We start from the raw sequence: 24,934 nt of genomic DNA, 5'->3' as shown, positions 1-24,934 counted from the left end.
GAATAAGGAAAAATCTTTATGAGAAGCTCAGACAAAAATGTTTCTAACAGGTGAAGAGATGACATTTTGTTCTTACTAATGACTGCGGAATGTTAATGTATTCACATTTCACATTGTATTAAATATCTAGACTTACCATTTCCCATTGCTGTGGTTGGTACATGTATTGCTGGATATCTCATCTGTAAGTGTGAATGATTTGCTATTCTTGATTACAATATAATTCCTTCTTGCAATGTATCCCTTAAAAGCTATATAGGAAGCAGGAAACACATGTTACTTCTTGGGAAATAGTTTCTAGTTCAAAATGGCACAATTAGAGAAAACAAGTATTGAAAGGACAAGTGAAATCTGTGTATTCACAAATCATGACGTTAAATGTCCATTAAACATAATTCTCACCCAATACCATCTCTAAACAATGTTGCTATCGTCTGGCCTAATGGTAATTTAAACATTACAAGAAGTAGGAGATGAGGGTGTGGTCCAAGGTCAGCCTCCCAAACACACAAGACATATACTGTTGGGTTCTGGGCCTATTCATTATCACTTAATTTTCACAAAAGCAGGTTAAAATGCACATTTTCACCTGTAATTGTGAAAATTAAGTTATCGGGCCATTCATCAAGAAGGTAAAGCAGGAGATATCACAGATATCTCCTACATCCTTTCTTCTCGAGGAATGGCCCGCTGTCCCCCTAGTATGGGGACAGTATTCATCAAGTTCCGAAAATATTATATTTTTGGAGCTTGATTGTGGGATCATTCGCCATCTTCAGATGGCGAATGCTCCCACTCCGGCATTGCAACCCGCTCCTTCCCTATGGGAATAAGGCCCAGGTTGCGAAGAGAGAGGATTCACTGCTCCGAAAAGGAGAAGTGAAGCCGCTTGCGGGGGCAGCTGATATCGCATGTGGCACACAGTGACAGGATCATCTATCCAGGAGGAATCACACAAAGGAGACCTCTGATAAGGATCCAAGGGAGAGGTTATCCAGAGACCTCCACTTTTATGACTACGGGCCTTTATAAGAGGGACGTCCGGTAATTCCTCATTGATTACTAAAACGAGTAACAGTAATCCTCATGTATGAGAATTTTTGTATGCACCAAAATTGAGCATACAGCTTGCTGCATTTGTTATGTATATGTAAGGTGTGCCGTGGAAAACACACCAATGTTTAACTTTGGAATATTCCTGTTTTAATTTGGAAACATTTGAATAAATTTGTTGTTTTACTATATCACACTATGAGCCGTATTCAATATGAGCCGAGCCGCGATACTTTTTCGCGGCCCGGACTTTCTGCCTAATTCGCCTGTTTGGCAGGCGGAAAAGTATCGAGCGCGTGCACGCTTGAAAGTACGCGAAAAACGGCACCCAGCAAAACTGAAGCAAGTGCTGTCAGATTTGGGGAAATCAGTCTGACACCCCCCAAAAGATGCTCTGACATGGGGGTTCACTATGGTACCCCCCGATTTGACTTGCTGAAGGTATTTGGGGTTTTTAAACGGGCTCAATAGCTGCTAAATAGCGTTTTTCACTACGTGATGCAGAATAGTATTTAGGAGTTTTTTTATGAAAATAACTATTCCCAGCAAATTTGGGGTACTTGAAAATGGGGGTCAGCATATTTAAAAGTTGCTAAAGTCTAGTTGTAAAAATTGTGAAAAATCCACCTGTAGCAAGCACCTGCAATCAAAAAAACACTTAGAGCATACTTGGGGACCACCCCAGAGTCAAGTTCGCTAGTTTTTAACTTTGTACCCCAACTTTTTTTTTTCGCCCCCTTTTTCAAAGACATTTTTTGGGGTGTCCTTAAGTTTTTTTTGTTTGTTTTTTTACACAGATTACCTTTGGGGGACTGTCTGAAGGCTGCACGGGGGTTCCCGCAATGTTGCACCCCAAAACCCCAATTCTGCACTTTTTTCCGCCTGCTATTCATAGGCGAAACTGTTTCGCCTGGTACATTGCATTGACTTTCTGCCTAGGCGGAAAGTCCTTCAAATTTAATACGGGGTAAAACCAAAACAGGCGAAAATGACATCACTCGCGAAAAAGTTTTGCCGAAAACACGCAAAAACGGCTTTTCGCTCCAAATTGAATAAGGGCCTATGTTTGGATGATCTTTGTTTTTCACAAAAACGAAAGTATCACCACTGAAATTTGACAGCTATACACGGGATCCCTACATCAAAGTTGTTGGGAAGTATTATAATTCTTTCATTAGCACCGTGCGCACTTGAATTGTCACAATTGTTGTTAAATATATATGTCTTAGTATCTAAGGGTGGTACTAGTTTTGACGATTTACCTGCAAGAAAAAAGTGCCAAGCGCCTGTAATCACTGCACATTATTTTGACCTTGTCATAGCCCTTACCCATGAGGCCACACCTCTTTTTTGGGCACACACCTTATGTCCCTGTTTGAAAAATAGAGGGGTTTCAATGCTCTTTCTAGCCCAGGCCACCGAAAAGTCTAGTTACGGCTCTGATGGTGGTGTTACTTTGTAAAGAGAGATTAGTAAAACTAGGCTTATTTACCTTGGGGAAAAAATACCTTAAAGCTAACCTAATATGTATACATATATCACAGGCCAATACTATGAAGCATAGCAGCATAGGAAAGGGTTCTTTACTGTAAAGGTTGTGAAAATATAGATAGTTTACCACCTAAGGTGGTGGTATCAAATTCACAAACAGAATGTACAGTAATAAATGGATACGATTACTTTCTTGCAAAAGTTGGTATATGTAGCTATAATTACTATAGGTTATTATGGGGTTAATTAATCCAGGAATTTATCAGATTTATATTTTTGAAGCTGGAAGGATTTTATTTTTACCTCTTGTGCAGATAATTTGATATTTATCACACTACGTTGTTGTTTTTTTGTTGATGTTATTTTTTTGTTGTTGCATTTGCCGGGATCAAAATATTTCAAGATTATCAAGTGACCTGTGTCACTTTTCAACCTTCCTAACTATGACATCACAAATCGTTATACGCGCTGTGGGTCCTCATTTTTACACTTTTAAAAATGATGCCCTAAACTATGTCTCAAAACAGCAGATATGTGTGATAACTGCATTACGTCTGTCATGGTAATGCTACTTTACCATTTGAATGTCGGCCGTGTAAATAAAATTGATGCAAACATGCTACAGTTGATCATCTATATTTCTCATGAGGGTGGCTGATGGGATATGTAATTCAGCAAACACTGATGTGTTAAAATATATCTACTCTTGATCTAGACAGTTAAACAAAGACTAAAAATATGATTTCTACTATTGTAATCAAGGAAGCAGTACCATTGAGTATAAATTGCTATTCACTTCTAGCTTGGCACTTACACATTTAGCTCATTCAGTGTGAAATTAACAGGCTGTACTGGTAGCACCCTATGAGTGATCAGTAAGGTATTGCAATATGAGAATTGTCTACAAGCAGATGTTCATCAAATATATTTTGTACTTTATTAATAATAATTTCAGAGCTCAGTCAAATACTCATTACTGCAGGACTTGATGCCGCAAACTCTGGTTCAGATTTATTATCTAATGCTTGGCATTAAATATATGGAACACGATACTTTCTGAGTTATGTCTAAATGAGAGGAACTTACCCTCTGTTGCCAGAAATGAGTTTTAATGCTGTACTCCTAAACTGTAGTGCAGTAGAGTAAATTGCATTATTATTATGGAAGATGAGCACAGTCTCGTAGGTTAATGTTTTTTACAGAGTAAAGTGACTTAGAACAGGGGTGGTTTAAGAGAGTAGGGGGCCCGTGTAGAGTCTCTGGGCCTGATTCAGAGCCGAACGCTCTGACCAGAGCGCTTGCTCTGAATCAGGGCCCTCCTCCATGAAAATGGAGCGTCCTCCTGGACGCTCGCATAGCTGTGGGTGACCGCCCTCAGCTTATGCGAGCGTCCATGATGATGGTCGCGATGGTCAAGACCATCGCGACCATCGGGCTTGCAACGGAGACCCTGTGGTAGGGTCTCGCTGCCGCAAGCCCTGGAGTGATTTTGGCTCTATCAGAGCCAAAATCACTCCCACTGACATCACTAGTGATGTCAGTGGGGCCGGCTTCAGATGGTAGGCGTTCCCATGGGAATGCCTCCGTCTGGCAGCCACGTCCCCGGCACGCCCACCAAAGGGGGCGTGCTTTCAATCAACATTGACAGCATGCCCCCTTTGGTGCGAGACCCGGAGCGACGGAGAGCCCGTCGCTATCCGGGTCTCGCGCATGCGCACGACGGAGCTCCCTCCGTCGTGCGCATGCGCAGTGGGGCAACATCGACCCGCTTGCGAGCGTCCTGCGCTCGCGAGCAGGTCTGAATGACCCCCTCTGTGCGGACCCCCTCCTGAGGCACTGTGCCAGAGTCTATTGAGCATGTGCAGGTCTCCGGGAAAATGGTGCCAGCACCATGTTCCCGAACTTCACGGTGGCTTCTCTACTGCACATGTGCAAATCTCTAAGAAAATGGCCGCCGTGGCATTTTCCCATTGATTTCTGCAGCGTCAGTGAGGAACTCTGGAGGGGGGAGTTTAATATATGAGTGCAGGATGTGCAATGTGGGCCCTCCTTGGACCCAGGGGCCCATATGCACCGCACACCCTGCACCCATTATAAATATGTCACTGATTTGGAAATGATTGATGGTCTTACAAAAATTTAGGGGGAAATGTAGCAAACCATCTGAAGAGTGGAGAAGTGAGGTAGTTGGCCATATCAACCAATCAACTTCTAGCTATCATGTTATAGAATATGCTTGGTTCATGCTACCTCAAAGCTGATTGGTTGTTATTTCTCCACTCTTTAGAAGGGTTGATACAGTTTCTCCTTAAGAGTATAGAAATACTTTCACTTTCTCTCATGGTAATAAAAAACTCCTTGTAATATAAAACCATAAACAATGTCTGAATTTGTGTGACATGGACATGGCTGCTGTTCACGGCAATCACATTGGGGCTGCTGCAGAGTTGAAAGGAGGCCGATCATTATTGCTACTCATCATCATCATCATCAGTACCCATCATCATTGGTGCAACAGATAAGTCTGAAAACAGGTGTATTTACACTTCCAGATGACTCTGCATAGCTTGGAAACATGTTGACACGCCCTCACTAAACCTACACGAGAAGAGGTACGCTGCGCCAACAGGCGTACAGTACGGTGAACTCTGCTGCGCCCTTAATTTATTTTCCTAGTTGTGTGCATCACAAATGTCATTAAGACATTGGGCAAAATTTACTAAGCGGCGGTTTGATGGCGGTTTCTATTCTATTCTAAACCCCGGCGGTTTGGTAGCGGGTTCTATTCTGTTGCAATCCAGTGAGGATAACAATGGGCAAAATTTACTAAGCGGCGGTTTCTATTCTGTTCTAAACCCCGGGGGTTTGGTGGCGGTTTTGCAGCGGTTTCTAAATGACAGCCCTGTTCTATTCTATTCTAAAATGTGTTTTGATGGCAGTTTTGCAGCGGTTTTGGTCTTAGTAAATCTGCAGATAGCAAAACCGCCGCCAAACCACAGTCAAAACATATTTTAGAATAGAATATAACAGAGCTGTCATTTAGAAACCGCTGCAAAACTGCCACCAAACCCCGGGGTTTAGAACAGAATAGAAACCGCCGCTTAGTAAATTTTGCCCATTGTTATCCTCACTGGATTGCAGCTGGCTGGATGCTTGCTGTGGCTTGTCTGGTTGGCTGCAGCAGAAACTTTCCACAAAGTCCGGGTTTATTTGTAACCTAGATACAAAATAAAATGTAATAAAAAAAATAGAATTTTCTGTTTTTGTTAATTTTTGTGACTTCCACTGTATTCCAGGGACAGTTTTCTGATTTTTGTTTCTTTTCAAAATGCACTCCTTGTGGAGCGAGGGTGCCGCAGTGACATCACAGCATCTTGTGTAATGATTGTGGCACTACAACTCCCATCATCCATCATGGGAACTAATTCAGTATCTACCTTTCCCCTGGTACATAATCATGTCATGCCTGGTCAGAGTGACTAGTGTTTGAGTCCTGGCAGAAAAGTGTTAACAGTTGCAGGAAAGATAAGACATAAGTCAGAAATAGAAGGTAGACCAGACAGTACTAAGGCTTAATAGCAGTGTCCGTTGCCCAGACTAAGGGGCCTATTCATCAACACTAAACTAACGGTTTTATGGACCTCTCTCCTTAATTTACTTTTTTTTTTATATTCATTAACACACTTAAAGCAGGATATATCACTGATATCTCCTGGTTAAGTCCGTCTGCGTTAATTTCCACACTGCCTATACTTTACAAATTAGGCTATTCATCACATTCCGAAAATTATGTATATTCACAATTTGAAGGTGTTACTGTACGCCATCCTCTGACGGCGTACAGCCCCTGTAAGGCTACACAAGCAGCAGCTTACACGGCAGCTTGTGTAGCAGCGGGACATACGTACCTGCTTTCATCGTGAGCAGGTCTTCCTCCGGTTCCCTCCTCCAGCTGGACAGTGTGTTCTCCATGCTGCTGCTGCCAGGAGAGTCTCCCCTCTGTCTGTTCTCCGGTGACACTTGTAAGTGCTTATTCAATTAACTGTTTATTTAGTATAAACAGTTAATTGAAGAAGAACTTACAAGTGTCACCGGGGAACAGACAGAGGGGAGACTCTTCCTGGCAGCAGCAGCAGCATGCGGCGGCGGGGAGAACATAGGATAGTATTAAAAAAACAAAAACAAATCTGCAGCCCCCTCTGCCCAGCTCACACCATCTCCCTGCTGGCTGTGTCCTGTCACAGCCCGGCAGACTGGGGACCCGCCAGCGGAGGTCCGGCTGCAGAGCGGTATGTAGCTGGCACACTATAAGTATATGACAGCTGGGCAGAACCTGCACTGGTAGGGGGAGGTGGGGGGTTGCAGGGGAAAGTGGATGGAGCAGGCAGCGGGTGTGGGAGCCGAACAAGCCACCGGGAGACAGAGCTGATGGAGCGGGGAGACAGAGGATGGCAGAAGATTCAGGTAGGGACAAGTATCTATTTTCCGAAAAGCTGTATTATCTAAAAAATGACAGCTTTTTGAAATAGATAGAGAGGAATGATGATTTCCTCCGATAATTAGGTAGAACTCCATGCGAGTTCTAAACCTAATTATCTCCAGAGATTTTTTAGTAATGATGAATAGGCCCCTAATTGAGCTAAATTAATTTTTCCGCATAACAAACATTTATGACACACAAAATAAGCTCCAACTCCCAGCAAAACTACACCTGATCCAGACAAACCCTGCCCAGAAACATCTACCTTGGGTGTGAAACCCTGCCCCTTTTGAGGTCCAATAACCAGAACTGTCCTGCCAATATCAGGCCAGTTGGGAGGTACAGTATGCATTAGGCCAAATGCTGTCTCTTCTAAAATAGGGGTGGGAGGGATTTATTAAAGCTTGGAGAGAGAGAAAGTGGTAAGTAACCAATCAGCTTCTAACTCCATTTCAAACAAAGCCTTTAAAATGACAGTTAGAAGCTGATTGGTTGGTACTTTCTCTCTCTCTCTATCCACTTTCTTTCTCTCCAAGCTTTGACAAGTCTCAGAAGTACTATATCATATTAGCAAACTGTATGTTTGGGTTGATAGAAGGGGAAATTCTATTGTAGCAGTGACATCAATGCCAGCAACAGGAATAAAACATAAAAATTAATTCTTGAGATTAGAGTGGGGTTAATGATGTCCTACCAGTTGCATTAGCCTTATAACTGCCCATCCAGTCAGTTACAGGTGAAACCCATACAGGCAGATAGTACCTAACCCCACTTGTGCACCAGCTGTTATAGCGTAAAATGAAAACCACATTCTAAAGATGGTACTTTATCACTTTTCCCTTTATCACTCCCCAAGGCTAAGTGCATGTCCCCCTAGATAATGTGTAATGTGAGCTCTGACCCGGCGTATCCTCTCCATCAGTGCTATCAGTATGTTTGTATTATACAGAGCAGGTGTGTAGGTGGGCTTCCTCTCTACAAATACCACAGCACCAGAGCAGAATACGCTGTCAGCACTTATTCATTGACTTTCTGTCTGACAGCATTGCACATCAGATATCCCAATTTGTATGTATATTTCCATACCCATAGGGAATGTGACTTCAACTAGATTATCTTTCCACGTCTCTTCCACTTGATCAATGGGTTGTGCAGTACATAAGCCCACTGAGATCCCTCGACCACCAGCTCATGTATTTGAAAGGAGTCTGTTTATTTTTAAAATGCTAATTTCTTATACCCCCAAAGACTCGACAGAAATAATAAAAAAGAACAATCTCTCAAGCTAAGAGATTTCCATCAGCGCGCTGCTTTCCTGTTTTTTTATATACATATATATATATATATATATATATATATACATATATATACTAAAGATCAATTGCTTTCAAAACCATTTCGATAACATTGTACAATCAGGCTGGTACTCTCTAAAAATCACATAGCAATTGCGCATAGTTGTAGAGTTTTCAGGACTATATTTCTTGGACACTTTACAAAAATGATACCATCGCTATAAAAAAAAAAAAAAAAGGGAACAGGTTGAAATACTGACTTGTAGCAGGATCACTGCTTGGAGATTTGCCACAGACAACAATTAACATTGGCCCCCCAACACTAACCTCCCCGTCTCAGCAGCAGATTCCGGTAGAGTGGAGGCCCAATAAGGTTAATACCCCTACTTTGATCTCTGCCAAGGCATACTAGCAAGAATTAATTTACATTTCAGATGAAAAAAAAAAGTTGACAGCATGAAAAGGCATCTTGTTCCTGGCATGTGAATGTGCTGCGATAGATTGGGAATTCTAAAAGGAAGTTCTAAGGAAGCTAAAGGGATAACCCCCTCCCCATTTCTGATTTTACTGGGAAAGAGATGAAAGAAACTATTTCAATATGAGCAGGGCTGTAGAAACATGTAAGCCAAATGTTTCCTAAATTCTAAGAATGGCACTAGATATGCATGGCGTTCAGCCCTCTCCCTGTCATTCGTATGGAGAGTTAAAAGTAAATAATGAAATGTAAACTTTCGACTATTAAAGCAAAAACTACAGTTCTGCTGCTTTTTTAGATCTTGTGATACTAATGTTTATTTTTATCTTCCCGCAATGTGACATTTTTTTAATTTAATATTATTTGCCCTTTAAATCCAGCGCCCGAAACAACTCTATAGTAAACAGTTATGGCTGGATCAAACTGCGCACCAAGGGCCAACGGATAATTGTCTGGGTCTGCCGCAAGTAAAGAAAAAGCAAGTAAATAGCAAGTAAATAATCAACGATGTTACTGCACACTACTCCTTTGCTACATAAAGTGTGCCCTAACTCCACGAGGTGAGTGGGAGTTAACTATTTATGAGGTCATTCTCTATAACCCTACCTAGGAAGTATGGATAAGGTCTTATACATTGTTATGGGTATATAAATAATAAAAAAAAATCCTTTACTGATAATGTAGACCATGTGATCACGATACGTGATAATACCCAGATTTAGCAAGTTAATAATAAAAAAATGAGTATTGCAATATTGTCTATAATATACAGAAAAAATAATATACAAGTCAAAACAAAAGTAAATAAAGAAGAAGAAAAATGTAAAAAAGAATATATGGTGGAGTTGTTAAGGTGGTTGTTTGTTGGAACAGTTCAGGTAGTCAATATTTGAAAAATGCCCCTTGTGGATTATAGGGGGGATGATGAACCACGGCATCCTGTGGTCTCCTTGCCCGAATAAATGCTGCCAACCAGTATTGAAAGTCGCTGATAGGTGATGATGTTAAAGTTGCCCGGGTTGTCTTCAGGGCAGAAGGGGGATGGGTGTCCCTTGGTAGACACCCTGATCGTGTTGTTTACCCATTATTTCATGACTGATACACAACAGTAGTCTCTGCCTTTCCATTTTTACACAGATTCAGACATCCTAGTCAGCATTATCTGCGGAATAGCTTTTTCTCTCTGCCTCTCCCCCCCAGCCCTTCCTTACGGTTTCACATGTCCCATTAAGGCTTGTTAGACATGATCTGAAATTTCACACTGAAGTTGTGCCACTCAAACTAAAAAAAGCAATGAAATTCCGATCATTAAGTCTGACGCCTTAATGGACGTGTACCTTATAGATATGGTATGCCATCCAACCCTGTGGTTAACTGCAGATTCTGCACTCTCACAGAGTGAGATTGCTGTCACTCACAAAATGGTGGAGCTGCTAATTCACAGAATTGTGTGCTCATTGGAATACACACCGTAATGTTTTTTGTCTATGGAATTTCATTGCTTTTTATAATTTATTATCCATCAGGGTTTTGATGAGAAAACCGGGCATTACCTGTGGCTAGGACCCAGGGACGGTAGCGGGCATTAGGGAGGTAGACAGATGCAGGCTCAGATCTGAAAGAACCATGATACCTGCATCTGTGTATAAATAAACAAACAAACAAACACAGAAGCAGGAACGGATTTAGTGAGACCCATCTGCTTCTGTGTTTAAAAGAAAAAAAAAACTTGTGTAAAAAAAATGGCGTGTCCCCTCCCCCCCCCAAAAAAAAACAAAAAACAACAACAACCAGCACCGGGCTTTGGAGACCCAGTACTGATTGTGCTAAGTGCAGGGGACAAATGACGTAGGGGTCCCCTGTATTAAGCACAACTAGCACCAGGCTAATCAGCGCCAGTCCTGGTTGCCAAAATACAGGGGACAAACAATGTAGGGGCCCCCCGTATTCATCGCAACCAGCACTGGGCTCTGAGCCAGTCCTGGTTCAGGAAATACAGGGGAAAAAATGCATAGGGTTCCCCTGTATTTAACAGAACCAGCACCAGATTTTTACTAGTGGCGGGGTAATGCCACAGCCAGTGGAGCCCCAGCAGGCCTCCCCCGCATACTGGTACTTGGAGAACCACAAGTACCAGCAAGCGGGTGATTAAGGGCCTGCTGGTACCTATAGTACCCCTGTAAAAGAAATATTAAAATAAAACAGACACCATTTTTGTTTTAATATTTTATTTTTCTGCACCTTCACCAGGGGGGGGGGGCGGCAGCCTTTAAGCTCTTTTTCATGGCTGCCGCTTCCCCCAGGACTGCCACGGCATCTTCACCTGGAGGGCGGCAGCCTTTAAGCTTTTTTGCATGGCTGTTGCCCAACCAGGACTTCCCCAGCGTCTTCTGTCTTTGGCAGCTCTTCACTGCTGCATCCCCATCGATGGACTGGCCTGACTGTGCCTCGCGCTGGCTTTATATAGGCCAGCCGAGGGGGCAGGGCGATGATGTCGCAAGCTGTGGTTGGCTCGCGGCAGCCATCTTTCACTTATAAAAAATTGTGTTTTTTAAATGGGCACACGCGGTTCTCACCATTGAAGTCAATGGTGAGAACTGTTCACTGGCTGAGAGGTGGAAGGCTCACCTCTCTCAGCCAATGAGCTCTTAGCGGCGGGGTTTGCATTGTGAAATCCCACCGCTAAGCTCTCATTCGGGTAGTACTGTCTTTGTAGGACAGTACTAATGTCCGTAGATCCGCGCTATTCATTTTTTTGTTTTGCCAAGCCCAGGGATTGCCTACTTTGGACCAAAGAGGACCGATCCACACATAGGAGGAGGTGAGTATATTTTTTTTGTGTGTCCTGTGTTTATTTAATATATATTTTGCTGTGGAACTACAGATACCAGCGGGCCCATAATGCCCCACATGCTGGTTACTTATGGTTCTCCAAGTACCAGCATGTGGGGGAGGCTTGCTGGGACCTGTAGTTCACTTATGTTCTCCTGGGGTTTTTAATACACAAGCGCTACAGTGTCCCCACCAATTGTCTCGGAAGCTGCTGGGCACAGAGTTGTCCAGGCTCGGGAAATAAATAGTATAGAATTAGGGTTTAGTGTCCAGCGCTAACCTTATAGGTATATGGGTGTATAGTGAAGTATGTTATTTTACAGATGAACATGAAACATTATATGTTTAAAGTAGGTGTTTAATATGCTTAATGAAGAAGGAGTCACAATGCTCCTGTCGGTGAAGTTACTGTCCAAAAATCACAATAATATTTTGTTGTTGATTCTGGCTCTTATTGGGTGAGGTAAGAAGGCTCCTTTAGGGTGCCTCTTTCCGTACGGCACAAATGTGTGTCTACGTCTGCCGATGGCTAGACTGGGATGGCCCAGATAAGTCAGTCCTTTCAGCAGACTCCTTTAGGGTGTCTCTTTCCGTATAGCACTATACCTGACCTGATTCAGAGCCGCTCGCAAGCGGGCACTCGCTCGTACACGGCCGATGGTAAGTGACCGCGCATGCGCACACTTCGTTCTGCGCGTGCGTGAAGTACTCTATGAGATCGAAATCCGCTCGCTCGCCCAGCGACAACAGCCCAGTGTAATGAGTGACAGGAGAGACCGTTTGTGGATGGTAACAGGGGCAGGACACTAATAACTGGAGAGTGGAGGTGCGAACGCAGGCGTGCCTGAGTGTTGCAACGTCGTTTGTAAGGCATGCATAATTAACAGGCAGTGTCATAGTACACGTCACATGCCTGTTTTTTACACTGAAGTCCTCGCAGTGCTTGCGGTAGGGTAAGGCAACCACAAGTGCTGCGTTCGCTATCGATGGTCCTCGATGTACCAATGTTTTAATACACTTCCTGGAGATGACGTGCGCTAGTGGGTGTCTCTACATACACAAAGCGTTCGCTTGCACAGACAAAGTGGGTGTGCTTATGCCTTTCTGAGCGAGTGCCTGCCATGCCGTCACTTAGCCGAATTTGCATACGCTGGGTGCAAGCGATCGCATCTAGCGAGCGGCTCTGAATCAGGCCCTGAGTGCCTACATTTCCCTTTTAACACTGAATGTGACAGCCTCAATATGTCCAGTAGTTAAATTTTTAAATGGTCCCCAGTGAGTGAACCTCAAAAAAAGGGGGGGTTTGTCCTGTTAAAAATAAGTGTAGGGTGTAGATATACCCTTCTAAGGGGCTGACCTGCCGTTTAAGTGTATCATACGTCCCCTCACTAAGCTGTCCCGGCACACTTAGATATGTGTGCAGTGGGTAACTTGGATAAGATAAGACAGGGGTGACCTGTAGTTTCCACAGCAAAAGCCAATATTATACTTCTATTTTTTTACACTATCAACCCGGCAGCCACAGCCCAAGGGGGCCGTGGATAGCCCCGGGCTATCAGCCTAGTGAGGGGGACCCCTTTATTGGCGGGGTCCCCAGCTCCCCAGATTTCCCCTGCCTGGACTGACTAGTGGTCAGGGATGATGCTTCGGCTGGGGGCCCGGTGAAAGGGCTCCCCTGGCTGTGGCATCACCCCCCGCTAGAAAATGTCCTGTGCTGGTTCTGAAAAATACAGGGGAACCCTACTCATTTTTTTCCCCTGTATTTTCAGAACCAAGACCGGCTCAGAGCCAGTGCTGGTTGTGCTGAATATGGAGGGCCCCTACGTCGTTTGTCCCCCGTATTTTGGCAACCAGGACTGGTTCTGATCAGCCTGATGCTGGTTGTGCTTAATACGGTGGACCCCTACATTGTTTGTCCTCTGTATTTTGCACAACCAGCACTGGGTCACTAAAAGACCTGTGCTGGTTACTCTTTTGGGGGGGGGCCCCACACCATTTATTTTCTTTTACACATTCCTTTTTATTTACACTCAGATGCACCTTCACGAGCCTGCATCCTCCCCCCGGGTCTTACTGCCCACCAGCCGTCCTGACTAGGGCGCTAATGGCCGCACCGCCACCACCACCACCTGCTTTCTCCCTGGGTCTCAGCCGCAGCTAACGCCCGCTACCTCCCCCTGGGGTCCATCCACAGCAAACGACCGGCTTCCTTCCCACCGGTCCCGGCCCCCGCTACCACCCGTAGAGGACAGCCATCTTGGTGCACCCAAGTGATGCCACAGTGAGTACACCTGCTGGAGGCTCCTTCTGAGGCTGCGCAAGGAATTGAAACTCTTATCTCTACAATGGCGGATTTGTGAGGTAATAGTTTAAAAACTGTAACTTTATCAATTACCTGAACCCCAAAAGGCCCTACCCTGGAGCAACAGCTGCCTAATAAAAAAAAATCAAGTCTAACTTCACCCTCTACCCTGAGTTATGCCTTCCCAACAATCCCCCATAGAGAACAGCAGAAAAGTGGTCCTAACTGAGAGTGTCAGAAAAAACTGACAGTTGGAACTTTAGATTTTTTTATGGTTTTGCCCCGAAATTTGGCATGCTGCACCGGGCTGCTAGGGGTGGTCTAGGCTACATAACACAATGAACCTAAAACTTATTTATTGAAATATTCAGACTAGAAATCACTGCTTCAATTGCTAGCAGCGTGCCTTGGATTATTTTTTTTATTAATATAAAATTTAGTTGATACATTTTAACAGTGATTGTTCCATACCTATAGGCTAGGCACATCATATATTTATTTAATACCAGTTATTTATATATCGCACACATATTCTGCAGCACTTTACAGAGAATATCTGGCCATTCACATCAGTCCCTGCCCCAATGGAGCTTATAATCTATATACCCTACCACATGCTCACACACAGACACACTAGGGTTAATTTTTGTTGGGGGGCCAATTACCCTACCAGTATATTTTAATTTATATATAAATGTATTACAGTACATACAATTGTATTATAGTTCAGCAAAATAGAAAATAAGTCACCCCCAACCTCTTGGGTTCCCTTCCACTAACTCTAAATATATATAAACAGCCTACACTCACTGCCGGAGTGACCTTTCCATAGCTTAACCAGCTCCAGGGGATTGTACATGGACCCGGGTGAGGGTGATCAGTGTCTACACTGCTTATCCTGATACTGCTTTTATTACCTGCTTGTATAAGAACAGCTGCTTTATTTCTCTTAGTCCTCAGCTCCTGGAATTTCTTACGAGAATCATATCCTCTCCATGCTGGAAAGCCAAACACATATATTGTGATGTGACTGCATGCATATACAGTATATACATAAGTACAAATAAATAATGTTCCCCTTTATTTTTTTCATACATTAAAAAATAAAAATATATTATACACTGATAATACTCTAGTGTCCCCTTTAAGAGTGTCGTTCTATCCAAATACACAACTGTTACCAAATGCACTAAAAAGCCCACGAGATTTATGTCTCCCACCTAACTCACTGATCCCCCTTACAAAGCCCTGCGCGGTGAAACGCGTACATTTCACTCAGAGAGGTCCACAGGAGTAGGAGCATTCTGACATCATGTTTCCTTATTGCTACCCTGGAGTGATTCCTATTATTATTCTATGCGTAATAATTCATTGGTTTAATCTGGTAATTTCAACTTGAATGGTGATTTTATACTAACAGTTTATCATATAATCAGCAAAACTTTACAACTTTATCTTCTGCCCTGGTTTCAGGAGCCGCTCCAGCCGTCAGGAGCAGGTAAGCCACTGCTTGCCCATCAAGGATGATATGTCGACATTTAACATGTTGACATTTTATAATAGATGATTAAAGTTGACATTATGACCATGTCGACATTCTTATGTCGACATTATGGCCATATTGACTTTATGTATGTCGACGTATCACACCCCCTGATCCCAGTTTATATATCTTTAAAATTTATTTTAAGCCTATATTTTCAGCCTTAGGATAATCTAATCTTTTTTCATTATACTAACAAACTACCGGATTGTGGGACAGATTCAGACCCGCTCGCTAGATGCCTACGCTCGCTAGACAGGTATGCAAATTCGGCTAACTAACAGCAAGGCAGGCGATCGCATGGCAAGGCATTAGCACGCCCACTATGTCTTGGCGTGCGATCGCTCTGTGTATGCAGACACCCACAAGCCTGTCTTAAGACGCCCACCTGCGCACGTCATCTCCAGAAGTGTGTGCAACCATCGGAAGCCAACGCAGCGCTTGTGGTTGACCATAGCCTGCAGATATATCCGACATGGGCTGTGCAGCATAGCAGACACAATATGTCTGTGAATAACGTCACATAATCGGTTGATCGGCCAATATATCTGCCAGTGGGTATCCAGCTTTAGTGTTTCTTTTATGTTCAATCCCATTGCAGTTTTTATGATAGGTATTGTAAATACAAGATATTTTATGTACGACCCTTGACAGTACACTAAAAATGAAGTGTAACCCCAGCTGAAGTAATAGCCCACTCCTGCACTAGACAGACATCACTTTATAGGTCCTCAAGAAACTCAAGTGAGTAATATATCACCCAATTCCCATGGATAGTGAATAAGTTTGCACTGATTGGTACTGTACTGTACAGAGGGATACACCTGGAAAGTGAATACGTTTGCACTGATTGGTACTGTACTGTACAGATGGATACACCTGGAAAGTGAATACGTTTGCACTGATTGGTACTGTACTGTACAGAGGGATACATATGGAAAGTGAATACGTTTGCACTGATTGGTACTGTACTATACAGAGGAATACACATGGAAAGTGAATACGTTTGCACTCATTGGTACTGTACTGTATAAAGGGATACACATGGAAATTGAATACGATTGCACTGATTAGTTAGTACTGTACTGAACAGAGGGATTCACATGGAAAGTGAATACGTTTGCACTGATTGGTACTTTACAGGGGTGTATCTAGGGATCCAAGCGCCCCTGGCAATGTAATGGACTGGTGCCCCCCCCCCTACCCTCCCTATGCTGCATTGCCCCCAGTAGTAGCCACCCCTATAAAGTGCCCCCAGTAGCGGCCACCCGCTATTTCAGTGACTCCCCCCCGCCAGGCTTACACACACAAAGAACAAAAAAATTCAACTTACCTGATCCCTGCTCCTGACGCGACCGCCTCTGTCCGCTCTGACTCCCGGCCACTCTTCTCCTGCACGGGAGAGACGTTATGATGTATGACATCTCTCCCATCACATGCTGCGGGGGGAGCCGGCACACGGAGCTCATTAGTGAGCTCCAGCCGGCTCCCTCCGCGGACGACGCAGCAGCTAATGAGAGTCTGTCTGACTCTCATTGGTTGGCTGCTATTACACACACACAGCTGCCACTGGCGGATGTGTGTTTGTAAATGGTGTAGGGCAGACCGCTCTCACTGCGGTCTGCCCTACACTTGTGGGGCCAGGGGACTTGTCCACCCCTTGGCTACTGGTGGCACTGCCGGACGGCGCCCCCCCTTTGGTCGGCGCCCCTGGCGAGTGCCATCCTGGCCAATGGGTAGATACGCCCCTGGTACTTTACTGTACAAAGGGATACACATGGAAAGTGAATACGTTTGCACTGATTGGTACTGTACTGTACAGAGGGATACATATGGAAAGTGAATACGTTTGCACTCATTGGTACTGTACTGTACAGAGGGATACATATGGAAAGTGAATACGTTTGCACTGATTGGTACTGTACTGTACAGATGGATACACCTGGAAAGTGAATACGTTTGCACTGATTGGTACTGTACTGTACAGAGGGATACATATGGAAAGTGAATACGTTTGCACTCATTGGTACTGTACTGTACAGAGGGATACATATGGAAAGTGAATACGTTTGCACTGATTGGTACTGTACTGTACACAGGGATACATATGGAAAGTGAATACGTTTGCAGTGATTGGTACTGTACTGTACAGAGGGATACATATGGAAAGTGAATACGTTTGCACTGATTGGTACTGTACTGTACACAGGGATACACATGGAAAGTGAATACGTTTGCACTCATTGGTACTGTACTGTACAGACGGATACACATGGAATAGAAAATGCGAAAAGAAAGGGGTGGAGGAGAGGGGGTGAGTGAAAAGAAAACAGGCAACACCTGAAATAAACCACTAGTATAAAATGTAATTAATATAAAACAACCTCCATTTATCACTTTAAAAAATTAAATGGACATTTTCTGAGCTGCCACAGTCCAAATGGACAAAAACAAATATGAAATGCAAATTGACAGCAAAGACACGTGCAGCCAGCCAGAAACGGCTACTCAATTCTGAAGGTGCCATGATCATCACAAAAGTCATCTGGCCTCCAGGACCTGCAGGAGATACGCCACCTAAACAGGGGAGTCTAATGGGGGGGATGCAGTTAATGAGCGAGGGCCCCTCTCACATGCCCAGTCTGTACTCTGGCACAATGCCAAAGTCTTAAGCACATGTGCATATCCCCAGAAAGATAGCGCAGATGCCATTTTACCAGTGATTTCTCTATTGCACATGTGCATATCCCCAGAAAGATAGCGCAGATGCCATTTTACCAGTGATTTCTCTATTGCACATGTGCATATCCCCAGAAAGATAGCGCAGATGCTATTTTACCAGTGATTTCTCTATTGCACATGGGCATATCCCCAGAAAGATAGCGCAGATGCCATTTTACCAGTGATTTCTCTATTGCACATGTGCATGTCTCTGGAAAAATGGCCATTTCCCTGAGATTTCTTCTGAGTCGGAGGCAGCCGCCGGAGAATGTAAGTTTAGTGAATGGGTACACTGTGTGCGGTGTAGCCCCCCCTGGACTTGTATTCTATTGCAAAGTAGAACGGTTTCTTCCAGCTCAGGATAACACATTATTCCGCACATAAGGATACTTACCAGCCTGGATACAGACAGCACTCTTCTCCCTTTTCTGTTTCACTTTTCTATATCTCCTGGCACCGAGCCATCCTTTGGTGTAGGCTTGCATCACCACCACTCGTCCAATGACTTCACGCAGTAAGAGGTTTAACTGCTCCACATGGTAGTATTTCAGAAACACCTTGAAAGAGAAAAGGGTGGGGCTTTCACTTGTATTAGTCCTATGAAGAAATTCCAGGCAAAGGTTTAGGTGTTCATGGACCAATATGCAGTTATCCTGTGTAGTTTGCTTTATACTATTTATAATACACGCATTACATTTTTTGCAAGAAAGTCATATCCTTTTTTATGAAGCATGCTCATTATACTGTACACTGCAAAAGACTTTTATTTTGCACCGGTGAACCTAAACTAGCACATTAAGGGGCCTATTCATCATACCTTAAAAATCGATGGAGGTAATTAGGTTTAGAACTCGCATGGAGACCATCAGGCTTGCGACGAGTCCCTGCGGTAGGGTCTCGGTGGCCGCAAGCCCTGGAGTGATTTTGGCTCTATCAGAGCCAAAATCACTCCCACTGACATCACTAGTGATGTCAGTGGGGCCGGCCCCAGACGGTAGGCATTCCCATGGGAACGCCTCCGTCTGGCAGCCATGCCCCCAGCACGCCCACCAAAGGGGGCGTGCTGTCAGTCACCATCGACAGCACACCCTCTTTGGTGCGAGACCCAGAGCGACAGCTTGGCTGTCGCTGTCCGGGTCTCGCGCATGCGCACGACAGAGCTCCCTCCGTCATGCACATGCGTATTGGGGTAACATCGACCCGCTTGCGAGCGTCCTGCGCTCGCGAGCGGGTCTGAATGACCCCCACTGTGTGCGACCAACCACCGGAGCCAGAGGAGGGACCAGAGCGCCAGAAGGAACTGCGGGGAACCTGTCCAGCTGACGGCATGTAAGTGTTACCTGCTATTCGCCACCTCACATTGGCGAATAGCAGGTAAATACATAATTTTTCGGAAGTTGATGAATACCATAATTTCCATATCCCCATACTAATGTATGGGGAGTGTGGAAATTAACGCAGAGGGACTTAGCAAGGAGATATCAGTGTTATCTCCTGTGCTAAGTGTCATCATGAATACTATAATAACGTTATTTAAGGAAAATGTCCTTAAAAACTTTATTTTAGAGTTGATGAATAGATCGCCAACCAATCAGCTTCTAACTTACATTTTGCAGGCTGTGTTTAAGAAATGATAGTTTGGAGCTGATTGGATGGTGATATATATTTCACAATTTTATCTCGCATCAAGCTTTGATACATATGTCCCTTAAAGAGACACAGCTACTATCCATTCTGGGGAAATGCCCTGGCAAACTAGAAGTGCCCCTAGGTTTGCGGGCAGACGGAAAAATCTGATGACGTGCACTGTACTAGTTCAGTATAGGTACATTACTGGTACTGCCCCTCAGTATAATGCCACACAATGCATTTCTGTCAAGCAAGTCTGCAAACTGTCAGTCACTCTGTGGTTGTCTTTAGTATTACATAAGTACAGTATAAAGTATTAGGTTATGTTAGGTGTATTTTTAAACACAACAGTAAATAGCATAGATCTAAATTAATGTAAAACAAAGGCTTTAAATGCTTTTTAAAATAGTAAATGGTGAATTATATTTCATTAATCTACATAATTAAATCAATGTGACTGAAGAAACAGATGTTTCAAAGATATATTGCCAAGAAAGCTGTTTATGGGCAGTGACATTTTTGGACAAACTGTATACATATTTATCGGCAACTGTGAGCAAGAGAAGTGTTTATATGCTTGTTCCAAGTCACAGACAACTGATAAACAGTTCACTGGAAATAGTTGTTCTTGTAACTATCCCTTTGAATATCCCCGGCAAGAACATATTTAAAGAAGCCCTAGCTTTTGTTTACCAATGACAAAAATCTATGAAATCCACATATCATTTTATTCATTCTTTATGGCGGGGGGGACCCTTTATAATGTATTGCAGGCTTTTGTGAAAAGTAAACCTTTTTTGAAACTGTGTGCGCCATTAGGACACGATCCACTGGTAAGATGATCTTCAGCACCACTAGCGCTGTAACTCACAGATACAGCATTCTTCTGAAAGCCGATATATGTTCGGTTGCTACAGTTTACAGCATAACAGCCCCTCTGAGGCATCTGCCCAGTAAGGAATGGATTATACTCTAAATATGATTTGACCTGTGACTAGCCAAGGAAGGGACTTCAAAAGTGCAAGGACTGTGTATTTCTGTGTCCTGGCAACACGGCGAACATGGTAAGTGTGCTAGGTGCCTAGGTGATAGAGAAAGGCACAGATGTAAGCTAGCCCTTACTATGGGGGATGGTTTTTTTGTTTTCATAATGATCATTTATTTTTGCTTTACCAGTGCTGATAATTAAAGCTAATTTATGTTCCAAGCGCTCAATTACAAAAGTCCCATCACTGATCGCCGGGATCCGGCCTATGACATTAAGCTACTACAGTGTATATAGTTATGGTAACAGGCATGCGTAACTTTAATGCATGCATTCGATTGAGTTTGGAGTCATGTTTCAGAGTCTATCACAGCTCCTTACTTTCCATGAAATAATTAATAGAGAAATAACATTCTGGCCTCATTTACCATATATTTTTACTATTTCAAGACCCTGAGATGTACGGTACAGTATTAAGTTGCTGGTTTTCCAAAATGTAGTTTTAATATTTTTTTACTGTTAATTTATAACATAGTTATTGTATCATTTAATTCACAGATTCAAACAACAGAAAGATACAGGTATGTGAAAAGTGCCTGTTACTCTGACAGCTCAAAAATCTATAATATATATATATATATATATATATATATATATATATATATATATATACCAAAAACACGGGTCCGACCTGGGTTTCAGACATGTTCCAACCCAGGTCAGACATCGTTTACACAGCACCATCGATCTGGGTTATTTTCAGGTCAGCCCCATTCACACTGAACCTGGGTCTGTCCTGCTAAACTTGTGAGGTCATAAAAAGTGGGAGGTGACTGCTCCGCAACCACCAATCATCTAACTTTAGGCATGACCCAGGTTGGATAACCCGGGTTGCGCCATTTACACTGCACCATTACCCAGGTCCATCCTGGGTCCGACCCTGGTAGCTACCTGGGCTGGATTGCCCGGTCACTTGACCCGGGTTTTTTTTCAGGGACCCTTTTACACTGAGCTGCGACCTGGGTAGACCCAGCAAAAACCCAGGTTTTTGTTCTGGTGTAAAAGGGGTATTACCTGGTAATTTGCATATCAACGCAGGTTTTTTTTCTGTGTGAAAGGGTCAACCAGGGTCGAATTTGCCGTGTCTCCGACCCTGCTTTTTACCAGCAGTGCTTTACCCAGTAATTTCGTTTTCTGTGTTAAAGGGGGGTAAGTCTTTAACTGGCAAACCCACCCGGCATGTAAAAGCCGGGATATTTCACACATTCTGTGTGAAAGCGGTATTACTGGCAGCTTGTTTTGTATCAAGATTAAAATATAGCATGCAAGTAGTCTAGGACTTGAGTTAATTGCTTATTGCAGTCTGGCCATAGTTGTAAATGATGCAATCACTAGCACAGGTAGAGCCAGATGGAACGGTCAGGCACACCTGCATGATATCGTATGGACCAAAGACTACACAAATAATAGGGACCATGGGGTAAAACTCATATAGCTGCAAACCACAATTGAGTATTTGAAGTTAATTTCTAAGAAAGAACTTGAATAGTAGTTTTACCTTAGTTCTCCCAAGTAGCCACCTGTCAAGTTTAGCTTTTTCTAGTATTGCAGCACAACTGTCTTTTGTTGCTGGTGGGTTTTGATGTGCTTTGAAGGCAAGATAATAATACCTAAAAGACAGAATAATATAAATAATGTACAGTATTAAAGCTAGCTATTTGTCTATTTGTTCTGAATTATTGTTTCCTGTCTTCGTGATCATTACTACTCTATAATCGCTGATCACTGTTGATTTTTATTTCATCAAGTGTATTTTATTGGTTTTCAGAAAAAGAAAAAAAAATAGAAAACAGAAATCAGCATTCAAAAACAATGCAAACGAGTATCGTTCAATCACATTAATAATATATGTAAAAGAACATAACATACAGCAGCAAATATATATGTGCAGACCAAAGTACTAAACAAAATATTAAAACAGTGTAGCAGCAAGTAACGAGCACTGGCAGTCCCCCACCCCCACCCAAATTAACCAATATCAAGTAGTAACAAGGTGTTGCCCTTCGACCATAGTGAGATGTGTACTATGGTGATTGGTGACAATAGTTTGTTAAATTTGGGCAAAGTTCCTCTGTCTGTACACAGAAATCTCTTGTGGTTGCTCACTGTTGATTTTCACATCACTTGGCTGTGTAGTTTTATTTCACATTTAAATGCCCAAAATGTACAGTAAATGATCACATGTGAAGCGTTATGGTTAAATACATTGTTTGGTATAAGCACAATAATACAGTGCATAATGTAACATTTAATACATTCCCAGCAGAAGCCATCAGGCTGCAGCCTCTTTAGGTAAGTGACTTAATGGAAACTGATACAGGACAAGGCTATAATTGAAGTCACTTAAACTGATGTAAAATCATTAGCCTGCCCCCTGTGCATAAATACATAAATCATACATTTGTACACAACAAGAGGTCTATTTATTAATATAAATAATAAATCACATATTGCAGCAAATTATCTATACATTAGCAATAATGTCCTGAAGAACGAAATGCTAATTTATAGCTTTGTACATACAAACAAGAATAACAGCGCTCTAATAGTAAAAATACAATTACTTATTTTAATATTGATGAATAGGTAATAAACCTTAATCAGCACATTACTAGCATAGAAGCATAAAATATATATATACTGTATATTGTACACATCTTTCATTAGTCTCTCAGAAAGTGGGTCCTGATCACATAGAGAACAAGTTCACGTATCCATTTAATAAATATTGGGTATAGTGTGGATTAATGTCCAGCCAGATAATTACCCAGTCCAGTGGGCTTTTGATAAAGCTGTGATTTGGACACAGTAAAACATGTCAGAGATTGGCTGTTACACTTGACATTATTCCTCCTGATCCAGAGAAACGCTTGCTGCAATACACTGCTGTGCCTAGCAAGTGAACATTACCATACCAGCCTACTATTGGACCTGTGCTCTGTGCCCTGGGGACCTCACTGTGCGAATTGCCGAATCGCTAACCGGACCCTAGTATATTTGGACACTGGACCTGTCCCAAACAGTCCTTCACACACTTGTGTTTGGGGGAACCTACTGTGCACTAGCATACCAGCATTGCCAAACGGACCTCATACCTATGTGGACACTGGACTAGGTAATTATCTGGCTGGACATTAATCCACACTATACCCAATATTTATTAAATGAATACGTGAAGTTGTTCTCTATGTGATCAGGACCCACTTTCTGAGAGACTAATGAAAGATGTGTACAGTATGTGTGTATATATATATATATATATATATATTTATTTATTTATTTATTACCAGTTATTTATATAGCGCACACATATTCCGCAGCGCTTTACCGAGATATATATATATATATAGAAGCATATACAGAAATAGGACGGCACTCTAGCTTACTACATCCAAATAAAGCAGACACTTCAACTGCGTAAATCACTTGTCAACGTTTCAGAGCGTTGCTCTTTTATCAAGACACATAGAAAAAACGAACAGGGTACATACCTTTATAGACAATACACCCAACACGATGGGTGTGTTGTCTATAAAGGTATGTACCCTGTTCGTTTTTTCTATGTGTCTTGATAAAAGAGCAACGCTCTGAAACGTTGACAAGTGATTTACGCAGTTGAAGTGTCTGCTTTATTTGGATGTAGTAAGCTGGAGTGCCGTCTATTTCTGTATATGCTTCTATTGTGACTGGGGAAGGGCACCTGGCAACGCTGAGGATTATTCTGTGGAGTGCCGAACAGAAGCTATTGTTATATATATATATATATATATATATATATATAAATATTATGATTCTATGCTAGTAATGTGCTGATTAAGGTTTATTTCCTATTCATCAATATTAAAATAAGTAATTGTATTTTTACTATGAGAGCGCTGTTTATTCTTGTTTGTATGTACTGTGCTATCTATTGAGGATTGACCATCCTCTTATTCACAGCTGCTCACCTTTTTAATGTCATACACCCGACCAGTAGCGCTCCAACAGTAGTTTTACTGTGTTTTTCCTTGTGTAATTTACAGCTTTACTTGTCCAGAATAAGGACATATAGGCATGCATGTGCTGTGA

At 42.7% G+C, this 24,934-nt stretch overlaps 1 protein-coding gene across 1 annotated transcript in view; it reads right to left on the bottom strand.

The window, feature by feature from the left end:
• Positions 1-24,934, bottom strand: part of MYO3B (myosin IIIB) — a 420,510-nt gene that overhangs the window by 114,679 nt on the left and 280,897 nt on the right. Inside the window, exons 21-24 of the mRNA XM_088474539.1 lie at positions 22,365-22,476; positions 18,587-18,749; positions 14,846-14,926; positions 137-251 (exon numbers count right to left, since the gene is read on the bottom strand). Of these exons, the coding sequence (XP_088330665.1) occupies positions 137-251; positions 14,846-14,926; positions 18,587-18,749; positions 22,365-22,476 (471 nt within the window). The remainder of the gene's footprint in view (positions 1-136; positions 252-14,845; positions 14,927-18,586; positions 18,750-22,364; positions 22,477-24,934) is intronic.

This window comes from Taudactylus pleione, unplaced genomic scaffold (genome assembly GCF_031769625.1).
Source record: "Taudactylus pleione unplaced genomic scaffold, aTauple2 ptg000004l, whole genome shotgun sequence".
Classification (NCBI taxonomy): domain Eukaryota; kingdom Metazoa; phylum Chordata; class Amphibia; order Anura; family Myobatrachidae; genus Taudactylus; species Taudactylus pleione.
This window is presented reverse-complemented; position numbering and strand designations above follow the sequence as displayed.